Source organism: Asterias rubens, chromosome 5 (assembly GCF_902459465.1).
Source record: "Asterias rubens chromosome 5, eAstRub1.3, whole genome shotgun sequence".
In the NCBI taxonomy this organism is placed as follows: Eukaryota; Metazoa; Echinodermata; class Asteroidea; order Forcipulatida; family Asteriidae; genus Asterias; species Asterias rubens.
Window position 1 is genome coordinate 5,278,529 of NC_047066.1, and position 14,161 is coordinate 5,292,689.

At 40.3% G+C, this 14,161-nt stretch overlaps 1 protein-coding gene and 1 non-coding gene across 4 annotated transcripts in view; one reads left to right on the forward strand and one right to left on the reverse strand.

Annotated features, from left to right (window-relative positions):
• The window catches only part of LOC117290241 (paxillin-like), a 45,643-nt gene that overhangs the window by 22,139 nt on the left and 9,343 nt on the right, over positions 1-14,161 (reverse strand). The window contains exon 1 of one of the 3 annotated variants that reach the window (XM_033771519.1): positions 13,224-13,353. The exons of 1 other annotated variant lie outside the window; for it this stretch is intronic. In XM_033771519.1, coding sequence (XP_033627410.1) covers positions 13,224-13,332 — 109 coding nt within the window. In that variant the 5' untranslated portion in view covers positions 13,333-13,353. Of the gene's footprint in view, positions 1-13,223; positions 13,354-14,161 lie in introns of those variants that run through there. One more of the 3 variants, XM_033771520.1, reaches the window with a different exon arrangement.
• On the forward strand, positions 9,683-9,755 carry Trnan-auu. The gene has a single exon. It is a non-coding gene; the product is annotated as a tRNA-Asn (tRNA).

Consider the following 14,161-nt stretch of genomic DNA (forward strand, 5'->3'; position numbering starts at 1 on the left):
GTAATTCTCGCTAATCGAAAATTTATATTGTTTTAATTTTTTCTCAAAAAGTAAAGCATTTCATGGAACAATGTTTCAAGAGAAGTCTTTCACCATTACCTTCTGTAAACCCTGTAAATTATTTGTAAATCTGTAAACTTTTTTTTTTGTCTGTACCGAAAGTGTATAATGGCTTTAACTAACCATAGAGCAAGAACTGTAAGGTTTGTGTAAATCTGTCTGTACACACCAAAACCAGACAGTGCACTCCTACAATGCCCACCACACCTCAAAAAAGGGCTAATAGTTTTCAAACAGAATTGGAATGTATTTGAGTAACATAAAATTATGGCTTGTAGGTCTACACATTATATCATAATAAAATTAATAGGCCTATGGTTCATAGAGCACATGGCTAAATCAAGATTTTTTTTTTACAACATTAGTATCCCTGTCTGTTCATCAGGCATAATGCATACTTAGATAACTTTCTCAGCTCTCTGGGGACTGGGAGCATGGCCTACATGTACAACCTCATATTAGGCCTATAGGGCCTATTAGTCACTAGCGATAATATTTGTATTACATGTTTAAGAGGTTGTCTATTGATTCTATCCCTCGTGAGGAATGGAATTGGATCATGCTCCACATGTAAAACTACCATTTCTTCATCATCTTCTCTACACAATGTATCTTCAGGCCTAAAGGTCAGGGGTCACAGTGCTAGTCGCTTTTGAGGGTCCCTTGGTTTGGATCACGCTCCACATGTAAAACTACCATTTCTTCATCATCTTCTCTACACAATGTATCTTCAGGCCTAAAGGTCAGGGGTCACAGTGCTAGTCACTTTAGAGGGTCCCTTGGTTTGGATCACGCTCCACATGTAAAACTACCATTTCTTCATCATCTTCACTACACAGGTATCCTCGGGCTTAAAGGTCAAGGGTCACAGTGCTAGTCACTTTTGAGGGTCCCTTGGTTTGGATCATGCTCCACATGTAAAACTACCATTTCTTCATCATCTTCACTACACAGGTATCCTCGGGCTTAAAGGTCAGGGGTCACAGTGCTAGTCACTTTTGAGGGTCCCTTGGTTTCATTATCAGAAAGATATAAAAATCCAGTGACTTAAAGGCACTGGACACTATTGGTAAGTAGTCTAAATAATTGTTAGCGTAAAAACTTACTTGGTTACGAGCAATGGAGAGCTATTGATAGTACAAAACATTGTGAGAAACGTCTCCCTCTGAAGTAACGCAGTTTTTGAGAAAGAAGTAATTTCACACTAAAATATTTGAAATGATTTTGAAAACCTCAGCTGAGATCTCGAAATCAAGCATCTGAAAGCTGACAATTTTGTTTGACAAGGGTGTTTTTTCTTTCATTATTCTCTCGCAACTTAGACAACCAATTGAGCTCAAATTTTCACAGGTTTGTTATTTTATGCATATGTTGAGATACACCAATTGAGAAGACTGGTCTTTGACAATTACCAAAGGTGTCCAGTGTCTTTAAACTGCACTGATCATGCAATGCCAACACAATGCCAACCCTATTCAAACCATTATCAAACCATTACTTGCACACTACTCCATGGGTAAAGGCACTGGTCACCTTTAGTGATTGTCAAAGACCAGTACTCTCACATGGTGTATCCCAAAATGTACAAAATGACAAATCTGTGAAAATTTGGACTCAATTGGTCGTCGAGTTGCAAGAGAATATGAAAGAAAAAAATACCCTTGTTGCATGTGCTTTCAGATAGGCTTCCAGGCCTGAAGTCTTTTATTAGATTCAAATATTTGAGTGAGAAATTACCTCTTTCTCAAAAATTATGTTTCTTCAGATGGAGCTGTTTCTCAACAGCTCTCCATTGCTCATTACCAGGTAAGTTTTTATGCAAACCATTATTTTTTGTATTTTTTGGGATATAATATACAAATGTAGTGTCCAATGACTTTAAACTGCACTGATCAACGCCTTGGGTGCTGGTGTACATAATGCCAACCCTGTACCAAACCCTTTCACACTAATCCATGAGTTAAGAGGTCACTCAATGAACTTAGTGAAAAACCGGGTTCCTTGTTCCCTGGATATTTAGATTATCACCCCCTTTGCCTTTACTGCCAGCAGCAGAATGACACAATCCTCATTTGACATCCAACCAACTTTCAGGGATTTCTTTTTAAAAAAAACCTGTTTTACTTCAGAGAGAGCCATATTTCATCTCACATTGTTTTATACTGTACATGTCCATGTATCAGTATCTCTCCATTGCTCGTTACCAATAAGTTGTTTATGCTAACAGTTATTTTGAGTAACTACCAATAGTGGCTAGAGAGTTCCCTCAATGAACTTGGTCAAAAACCAGGTTCCTGGTTCCCCCCCCCTTAATATTTAGATTATCACCTCCTTTGCCCTTAATGCCAGAAGCAGAATTTGACATCCAGCAAACTTCAGAGGAATGTTGCCCCCTGTGCAGCCATAGTGATTGGTGCTGGGCTGATACCATGGTGGGACCATGGGACCCACAAACCCGATATTATAAGGTTTGATTTTTTTGAGTGCAGATATGGCATCTAAACTATTCACATCTTAAATCAAATGTAATAACCATCAGATTAGGATTGGAATGACTTAAGTCAAGTAGGAGTGCATTCATGTTCCATACTTTTCCGACATGTCTGATGGATCATGGTCATGTTCAGTGAACACTCAGAGATTCCATCATTTGCATCTTGCAAACGAGGCGATTATGTACAGCTGCATCAGGGAGCCATTTTAGACTGAGGGTGGTATTCAACATAATAGAATAAACAGTTTTATAATATTGAAGTCTTATACAGCGCACCTATCTACCAAATAAGGTACTCAAGGCGCTGAGTAATATAAACTTTCAGAAAGATAGGTTATTGAAGTGATGAATTCTGGGACCCAATTATGTAAGTGCAAGGGTTTACAAGGTGCTACGGCACATTCAGCAGCCACAGCGAGGAACACCAGGGCGAACCCCTTCTCTTTTCGATAAGTGACTGGGTTCTTTTAGTATGCATTACACAACACATGGGACCAACAGCTTTACGTCCCATCCGAAGGACAAAGCAATGGTTAAGTGTCTTGCTCAAGGACACAGTGCCACGGCTGGGGATTCGAACCCAAACTCTGCTGATCAGAAGCACCAGAGTTTTAATTCGGTGCTCTTAACCGCTCGGCCACGACACTTCCACACTAATAAGTTTTAATATTTGGGAAGACTCAAATTTGATCATCAGAACATGGACAAAATTGTTAATTTTCAGAGACCTTTCTGCAGAATCAGGGAGAAATGGCAGCTCTGCACCATCAATGGAGGAAGAAACTCTTCCTCCATGATGGCACCACTGCCATCAAAACAAATGAATAGAAATTAGTCTTGGGAAACTGTTTGACTCATTTCTCAAAAAAACTACATCACCACAGCAAGTAATATTTGAACGATGCCCAAGCTTTCTACAATCATTATCTTGAAACTGTGTAGGCCTAAGTTTCACATGTAGATCTGTGGACATTGGCGTTTTGTCTTTTACAAAACAGTACCCAAACCCTTTAAACCCTGTAATGACCTTGGCATGCTCACACCTTTGCTGGGCAAATCATGCAAGGAATACTGTAGGCATGTACGTATACATACCATGTACATGAACATACATGTACTATGTATGTAGCATAATGCAAGACATATCAAACAACCAGCAGGAATCTTTGAGGTGTTTAGAAACAAAAAATTTCTCAGGGCAGTCAACCGGTGAAAGGTCGCATTCATGAAGGCCTAAATAATCACCTGATATTTTTAAGGGGAGAGGTGGGACTGGAATTTGGGTCCATTGGGCCACAGAACAGCCATTGGATTGAGGATATGTTGTTAGGTTGGAGGGCACTTATGGGGCCGAGAAGTAAACAAATGGGATGAAGGTCAAAAGAAGGTCTTTAACAAAAACCAGGGTCCAACTCACAGAAACCCAGTGTCCAAGAATAATGCCAAAAAAAAATATCTTATTGAGAGAAATGAGTTTTAAAGATTGGAGAGAGCATTTCCAAGAGGGATCGATTTCTATGTACATGTACTCCTATGTAACTTATGTATGACTCTTAGGAGTAAAAAAAACTTAAGGCTTGTCCTACATACATTGTAAGTTAGGCTTCATGAGTAACTCGTCCTATGTAGCTCGAGATAAGACTAGTCGTACTAAGTACATGCATAGAGAAAGGACTTCTCTATGGTACATGTATGGTGCGTAACTCTTTGTGAAATCCACCTTGGGTGTACAACAGTAATCCTACATATATGTACAGTACTAAAAAAATTAAAAATATTGACATCTCAGTAAAATCTTAGTGATTAACTTATTTGGAACAATATAACAAACATTTATAATCCAGTATCCGTCTGGAGATGCTTATTGCGCAGCATTCATGAACAAAAATGGAGGGGGGGGGGGTTGCAATGAAAAACCTGACAAAATTATGTGAACATCGCTAGCCTCTAGCCTGCTGGTACACTATGGAATATATTACAAATCTTATTGTGTAAATATTTTGCCTGAAGTCAAAAATCCTGACCAAACAAAACTTGAAAGTTCAGCATCAAACAAGGTAGGGCCTACACAAATCAAAACCAAGGAGGTACAGTAAGTACTACACTGTTCCATGGCAGCTGTCCGTTGTGTAAATAACTCAAAACATACAAACACTTAATAGTTGTTCAGCAGAGTTTCCTTCTACGTACATGTAGTTGTAGAATACTAGCTGGCAGTGACAAGTGATATACCCTGTACACACTGAAGAGGTGACACAATGAACAATAAGGAAAGTACAACAACTCACCAAGTGTCTTCCAAATTCCACACAGAGAGTCAAAAGTGAAGCAATTTCCAAAAGCTACTGCAGCACAGAATCACACAGTTATGATCCACAGACACACCTCTCTGCCGTCTAAAAAAACCTCTCTTCAATACAGAGTACAGTTCATAGATGTGTATACATGCACCGTTAAAATTCCATGAGCAAGGAATGACAGAGAGAGAAGACGTTGTTGAAATTCCAAACACAGCTACGTGTAACTTCAGTCACTGGGTAAGAATCACCCCAGATACTCTGCCCTCCTGCAAAATACACACCTTAAGCACAGGACTTGGTGTTTTTAGGCTTACGAGAAACTGGCTGACACAACCCAAACTTGTGTCTGGCCAAACAATGTAAAAGAAAACTGTCAGGGAAGGGGGAGTGAATGCTGGTCTAACAACAACGATCTGTCAAAAGTGGGATGGTGTATCTCGTCCCTTGCAGTCATGCCCATATATGAACAATGGTACAGTCAGTGCTGTATACATGATGAGCCTCACTGTGCTTAATGATGCAGCATGTTTGTGTTGGTGGAGACTGACTGGGCTGTACCACTATGGTTAAGGGGGTGATGTAGAGATGAGATGCATGCCACAGTAATGGAATAGAGGTTTGGTTTCACTGGGTTTTGGGGGAAGAGGTCATTGGTCCAGGAACATGTGTACCCTCTGATGGATGGTGTTTTTTTGTGGTCATCACATAATTTCTAATTCCCATTGGCTGTTACCATGGTAACTGGACAAACTTTTATGTAGGTCAATGACATCACAACTGATTCTTTGTTATGAATTTTTTATCTGAAAATCAATTTTTCATTGCGAGTGTACAAGGTTTTTGTTTTATACTAACTGTGAAAATCGATGGGAGGCAATAATTACATTACAAGTTCTCGTATGAAGCATGTAAAGGTGTGGCATGCTGTTTTACAAGTACGCCTTTGTAATGAGTACCCACTAACAAATTCAGGCCCGATACTTCACAGAGGGAACAGGGGCAATTGCATCCATTCCCCTTCGATCTTGTCATCGCCTTAGTGCCCCTTGAAATGTCCTCATTACGGTGTCTTTTTCCCAAGGAGAAATAGGCCTTGGTGCCCAATTGCCTTTTCAAGAATGAGCATCGGGCCTTCAAATAATACATTAAAGGCTTTGAGAAAACAATTTTGGAAAGTTACAGCCATGTCTGTATGACGTAGTAAGTTAATACCCAAATGTTATCAACAAAATTACATCAACATCCAATATGAAAGTTAATGTAAACATGTTAATAATTTTCTGGACCACAAACTTCTGCCCCGGAAGTGCAACTTTTACACAGAAAAAAATGAGAGTGGCCACAACATGGAAATCTACATTGCACATAAATTACCAACTGAACATTCACAGAAATACCATCCAGTAAAAAATATGCCTCTTGAAGCCATCGATCTCCGAATCCAAAGATTGGACTAAAATTGTGAGTGAACAAAACATGGAAATCCCATGGACGTGTTGCACATAAATTAAACATTTGAGCACCACAAAAATAACACCGTCTAGTAAAAATATGCCTCTGGAAGCCATCGATCTTCGGATCCGAGTATTTGACAAACCCTGGGGAGATCTCGCTATAAGGATGGGTCAATATCTTGCACTCTGTCAGTAAACATCCAAATAACCCCATTGACACGCGTGACTGGCTCAAACTTAATTAAACCTACGACACGATTCCCGAAGACACTATAATAATTCATAGGTCTAATACCTGGTGCACTCTCTCTACTCGGTATGCACATTTGAATGTCATCTGTGTACAGTGTTCGAAATAACCATTGGACCATTGACCAGAAAGAGGCCAGTAATTCGTAAAAGCACTTGGCCAGTAACCCCACAGCGAAACAAGTCCAGACCTGGAATAAGGACATGGCTTCCGTTGCCCCTCAGTGCCTCTTTGAAAGTTTCCCACAGACTTTAAAGACTTTCCAGTGGAAGTGCCCTTTGCAAAATGAAAATGGCCTTGCCCTTTCAAAGATGAATTTCTAGGCCTGCAAGTCATGCAGAAACTAGTTCTGCAGTCTAGAGTTTTCCCAAACAACTACTTTTTTTTACAAAATTTACAACATACACACTTAGGTACGTTTAAATAGCCTTTAACAAATTCTAAACCCCAAAAGTCAAGTGAAGCAATTTCTAAAAAAGTAAGAGGTATCTCAGGTCTTGCAAAAATATTTATGGTCCAGTAAAAGTTTTGAATTACTGGAAAATTACTGAATTACTGGCCTATAGTAAAGTGGAGAATCTCTTGAATTCAGAAACAAGGCCTGCAGTCTAGGATAGGCTATTCCAAACAATTTACTTTTTCAGAAATTTACAAAAGTACACTTTAGCCTTTAAATTCTCAACTTCAAAAGAGAAGCAATTTGTAAAAAGGGAAGAGGTATCTCAATTCAGATCTTGAAAAAAAATAGTTATGGTCCAGTGAATAAACATTCTGAATTACAGGACCTTAAGCCAACAATATATGGGTCTAGTGGAGAAACATTTGTGTAGAATTCTAGCCCATCTCTTTACACGCTAGGCCACAGTTTCCTTTTTTAAAACAATAATAAAGCCAGAAGCAGAATCCACAGTAAGTGTCACTCATCTGCAACCTATTTGTCTGCAATTTAATATCATCTGTTGGACCCTATTGGCACAATTGCATGACAGCGATGAACAAGCAATGAAGAAGAAGAAGAAGAAGAATGTGTTCCGCCAGCTGTAAGCCCACTGGGAAATATGCGGGAGGCGAAGGAACAAGCTTTTGCGCTGTCTCTTCTCGGCTGTGAGCAATTACATCTCAACCAATTTTCTAATATGTAAAGAGCATTTTTTTTACCGCTTCTATATAAAGCGCAGGTCATAATTTAGTAAGGCCATTGGCGGTTTGCGCATGCGTTGGCTCTTAATAGGAGACTTTCCAACGCTAGGCGGCAGCAGACATACCGGGTAAATTTCCATTGTTTACGTAGTTCTGAACATGCGCATAATTCTGAGAACAATGGATTTACCCGGTAAGTCTGCTGCCCTCTATCGTCCCAGAAAGTCTCCCATTGCGCAACAGGCCCTCCTCTATCATACATGTACTGCTGCTCTTTTCATCAGACTCCAATGAAGTGACAAGACCACCGGACTTGTCTGGTCTCCCATGAGTTTACTGGCACAAGACTCAAAACTCTGGCCTACTTCACGGAATATATACTCGTGTCTTCGCGCCTCATTACTGGCATCAGGCCTGTGGTCTCGGGTTAGTTTTGAACCCTCATGTACATTACTACACAAAATGCATAAATGACAAAGAGTACAGGCAATAAAAACTAAACAAAACATAAATAAGCTGCAGCAGATTTAAAGGCAGTGGACACTATTGGTAATTACTTAAAAATAATTATGAGCATAAAACCTTACATGGTATAATGTGTAATGGGGAGAGGTTTATAGTATAACACATTGTGAGAAATGGCTCCCTCTGAAGTAACGCAGTTTTAGAGAACAAAGTAATTTTCCATGAGTTTGACTTAGAGACGAAATCAAGCATCTGAAAGCACACAACTTCGTGTGACAAGGGTGTTTTTTCTTTCATTTTTATCTCTCAACTTCGTCCACCAATTGAGCTCAAATTTTCACAGGTTTGTTATTTTATGCATATGTTGAGATACACCAAGTGAGAAGACTGGTTTTTGACAATTACCAATAGTGTCAAGTGTTTTTAAAGTCAAGATCCAACCACAAATCAAAGACTTTTAGAGGAGCTACAATTCATGTACTGCAAGTAAAAGAGACAGATGAAGACAGCTCAGACACAAAATGTCTACACCGTACCCTGTCAGATGAGTTAGGCTTCCAACCTAAACGCTCAGTGTTACATTTCACTTCGCCGTGTTTCAATCATGAACCAACCGTGGCTCCTCTGATTCTAGCCCAGCCACAGAGAAACCACAGATCTGTTGAATAAATCACAGGCGATCGGCAATTAGGCCCAACCGAATTGATGTCTACAGCAACGGCTACAGCTGTTTCTAAGGGTGTACCTAAGGACGTCCTATACCTCAACGCATGATCTAGCCGTAGCCATAGCTGTAGCCGCCAATTCGGACAGGGCCTTACTGTGATGCTGTGAGTGAGGGAGAAGATTGAGCAGACTTGGAAATGAATCTTTCATAAATTAAGATCTGACACCTGCCTGGCATTCTTTTTATAGCATTTTTTTACGAGCGTCATCATCACATGAATGCCGGCCCAATTTGAACATTTTGGTCCAGGACTTATGGTGCATTGTAAGTGTATGGAGTGCACTTTTTAAAATTAAAAAAAGCTACACCACAAAATACAACTTAACGTTGTGGCTGAAAAGAATGCACATTGAAGTTTTGGCTTTCGGAGAGGCATTATGACAAAGTAGACTGCAAATCTCGCACCAACAAGGAAAACAACTCAAACAATATTTTCCTATGTCAATTTAATCTTTTTGTTTCAGATATCAATATAAACCACAAGGGAAACTCACTGGTTAAATTATGAAAGGAGTTTTGGGGTTGAACAAATAATTGACTCGAGTGGGATTCGAACCAACGCCCTCCGGATTAACGTGCCGGCGCTCTACCAACTGAGCTATCTAGCCTTATATTGGCGGTGTCCCTATTTTGTCAATATCTTTGTTCGGGGGCGCCAGTCAGAAGCCGCTTCCCAGGTTGTATCGTAATTTGGGTGTGATCCCTGGCTACACGGCAGTTAACGGTTGTATGGCTTCTGACTGGCACCCCCGAACAAAAAATATTGACAAAATAGGGACACCGCCAATATAGGGCTAGATAGCTCAGTTGGTAGAGCGCCGGCACATTAATCCGGAGGTCGTTGGTTCGAATCCCACTCGAGTCAATTCTCTGTTCAACCTCAGAAATTAAATCAAATCTTCTGTTTAAATTTTATATACAAAAAAAAAAGATTGAAAATAAAACTACCCAAAATCCCAATACACTGTCTGATATCTTGAAACACATTTTGACACATAATTGCTTCTAATGACTGTTTGCCCTGCACACTTTCAGTACGCCCTTGTGCCAGGCAAACAACTTTGTACTTAAATAAAAGTGTATGTGTTTTTAAATAAAGGACATACATCTGGGGGTTTCCCCTTGTTTCTGATTTATGTCACTACATGCACTATAAAACGGGTTCGTAACAGGTTTCCTCATACCATAGAGCAACTATGCTCATATGCAAATTGCATACATGGGCTTTCAAAACCAAAGATAAACATCATGGCCGAGCGGTTAAGAGCACCGGATTCAAGCTCTGGTGTTTGATTAGCAGAGTGTGGGTTCGAATCCCGGTCGTGACACTTGCTACGTAAAATCAGGAGGTAGTGCTTTCTGCTCTACTGGCCAGGCTTAATGGATTGATGATCCAAGCCTACATCCATATGGACTGTAAAAGGGGCAACCCGGTTTCAGCCCTAGGTAGGAGTAGGTGGCAACGGCCTCTGAAAAATAAATTGTATCCCACACCTTGAAGTGGCCTTCAGTTCTTGTGTGTCTGGCGACTTGCATAAAAAATAAAAAATAAAAAAACAGTCCGAGTGTCCTGCCTTGCTTCAATGGACCCTTCCCATGAAATATGCTAATCACATTCACGCATGGGTACAGACCCTGTTGGTTGGCAAACGCCATAGAGTTGTGCACTAAGCAGACGCACAATCGTGTCTGCGTCATGCACCCATTAGCCGTGTACAAAACAGCGCAATGTTCCCTCATTTTGCCAACCAAAACGTTAGTGCGCACGCGCTATGTGCAATTTACATTATATTTCATGGGAAGGGTCTATTCAGCGTGCTTCGGCCAAACTTGTGTTTAAGAATGCCCCACAGTTTTGAAAAATCCTTGGGAGAACCCTAGTACAGTAGCCTTTTACTTGATGACCCCTCCACAATCCTCTCCTCCCCTACAGGTCTGATATACAGTACTTCACAGAGGCAAAATAAGCAAGTGCCTCCGTGCCCCTTGGTCATTGCTTTGGTGCCCTCCAAATGGTATCCAGTAGAAATTTTCAATTTCTTCATAAGGGTGCCCTTTACCTAAGAGAAAATGCCTTGGTGTCCTTGCCCTTTCAAATTGAAGCATACAGGCACAGGCCTGATACTTCACGGAGGCAACGAAGGCGATTGCCTCCATGCCCCCTGGTCATTGCCTTGGTGCCCTTGAAATGCTCTAGTACAAATTTGCAATTTCATCATAAGGTGCCCTTTACCAAAGAGAAAATGCCTTGGTGTCCTTGCCCTTTCAAATTGAAGCATACAGGCACAGGCCTGATACTTCACGGAGGCAACGAAGGCGATTGCCTCCATGCACCCTGGTCATTGCCTTGGTGCCCTTGAAATGCTCTAGTACAAATTTGCAATTTCATCATAAGGGTGCCCTTTACCTAAGAGAAAATGCCTTGGTGTCCTTGCCCTTTCAAATTGAAGCATACAGGCACAGGTCTGATACTTCACGGAGGCAACAGAGGCGATTGCCTCCATGCCCCCTGGCCATTGCCTTGGTGCCCTTGAAATGCTCTAGTACAAATTTGCAATTTCATCATAAGGTGCCCTTTACCAAGAAGAAAATGCCTTGGTGCCCCTGCCCTTTCAAAAACGAAGCATACAGCCCTGCAGGCAGGCCCCAAATGAGGCTCCTGAAAGGTGTTGATTATCAAATTGATGCATAAAATGTGTGCACCTTGTGTACATCTAGAGCATACCGTTGCAGAGAAAGGTTACAATATGGGTATTGTACATGTACCTCGTACATGTAAGCAAGCTACTGAAGAAATAAACAAGTTCTATCAATACATTTCATCCAACTACAAAATCACTGGCGATGACAAGTTGAAATGTCAAGACTTTGTTACCCGGTCAATGCAGGAATGATGTCTGGCTACCAGAGCTATTTTAAAGGAACATTACAGAATTGGGTTTTGCTAGCAAAAAACAGTTGCTGGCAGTGTAAGCACTTTACATGTACCATAGAGCTCTATGCATGTACAGTACATGTATGTAATTCACCACTATAAACTGACAAACCTGTAGAAGTTTGAGATCGATCGGCCATCTGGGTCACGAGAGAATAGTGAAAAACCAATTAAACATTTTGCAAGACAATAATAAACAATGATGCAAAACGAAAATGAATAAAATGCTCACTGAGCTATAAACTCCAAACAGGAAATTAGTTGTTTTTATTTCTCATCAAGTTTGACATTTCAGACAGAAATGTTTTCTACTATCATCATCATTAGACCGTGTAAGTTTTATCGAAATCTGTGATCTTCATGATTTTTTTTCTTACCATTTCTGTAATGTTCCTTTAACGAGAACCGCTATGTTCCTATAACATGTCTTCATAGTTGGAAATACTGGTACTTCGAGGCAACATTATACTGTATGCCACACGAGGGACATTGTTTACAATAACAGATGGGTTATCAATTGAAATTGCGAGCCGAAATTGGAGTCACAATGTCAATCGGATTAAATTGAATTGAATAAAAATTATAATCAACAACAATTGCTGACCTTTAGCAATGGTGCTTTTGGTATACAGCAACTATTCAGGGTACTGCAAGTTTACAGAGTATGAATTACAAAAATTATACTTTAATTGTAATTCTTCAATCTGCAGGCACAGTTACAGTTTGAGTACACAATCATTTTTTTGGTAACAGAAAAGCGCTGTCTCAAGCTTGCAGCACACTGTGTCCGTCACCAGGGGACAAGGGCTCAATTTCATGAGCTGCTTCTATAAGCAGAAATTATTGCTTAAAAAGTTTCTGCTAAGCAAATGTTAGCAGGATATCCAATCACAGATTTCTACATTGTGCTGCAGAATAAACAAAAACAAAAGGGTGTTGCAGCCCCTTAAATAACAACCACTCTTCTTTCAAAGTTTCAAAGTGATATGCTGACTACCAAAAGTATTCAACAGGGCACAGTGATTGCTGCTTTTTACAGACCATAGTGTGTTGGATAGATTGGAGAAAATCAAAGGAAAACATCCAGCCTGGCAATGATGTGAACAAATTGAATGTAGTGTATTTAAACGCATTGTAGTCACGTCTCCATATTTGGACTTGATATTTCTGTATAATTCATTCCCTTTCAGGCATGTGCATGTGCCTGTGTATGCTTCGTTTTTGAAAGGACAAGGGCACCTAGGCATTTTCTCATTGGTAAATTTCTACTGGAGCATTTCAAGGGCACCACGGCAATGACCAAGAGGTGTGGAGGCAATCGCCTTTGTTGGCAACGTGTCAGGCCTGCCCTTTGATGCAAAATTAAAAGTTTCATGCAGAATTGAAATGGCATTATACCTTGATGATGCACAGTTCCTGAACTCTGCTTCCGTTTCCTTGTCAATGCTTTACACACAGGAAGTACAAACCACTTGATCTTGGTTAAACACATTTCAAACATTTTCATAAGCTGCAACCGAGCTTCCACAAAAAAAATTGAAGAACAAAACTTCCGTTTGTTTTGCAGTAACCTGATGAGTTTGAAGGATCTGCCGTGTGGCTTACAACATACAGTACGATGTGTGTCGTAAAAACTTCCTGAAACTGATCAACGTTGAGCGTTTTCTTTCTGGTCTGACTTCGTCAAATCTCATCTTACTCCAAAAACAAATCTTTCAAAAATGAGCTCTCCAAACTGAAGATGAAACTTCCTCTGTTTACAGTAACAAGGCGAGACTTTAACTGTGGTGTCGTTAACAGTAACTGAATAGTAGAAGGAGGACTGACACTCCTTGATGGTTTCCCACTCGGCTCAAAACCACTGCGGTGATGCCGAATTACTGTCGTACAGTTTTCCCAGATAAAAACAAAAACTGTGTCACCTGATGCACCTCCAAAGTTGAAGACAAAGTTGAGTTTTGTTTTCGCTTGGCAATCCAAGAAAACAAAGCTGTGGTTGCTGATTGTGGTAAAACATTAACAGTAACTGAATTAAGGAAGACTGACACTACTCAATGGTTTCTCACTCAGCTCAAAGCCACCACGGTGGTTGACTGTCTAATAGTTTTTTAGTTTTCCCAGGTAAAAACCAAACACTGTGTCACCTGTACCTCCAAAGTTGAAGACAAAGTTGAGTTTTGTTTTTGCTTGGCAATCCAAGACAAAAAGCTGTGGTTGATGATTTTTGTAAAACTTTTACTGAATAGTAGAAGGATGGCTGACACTACTTGATGGTTTCCCACTCAGCTCAAAGTCACTGCGGTGATACTGAATTACTGTCATATAGTTTTCCCATG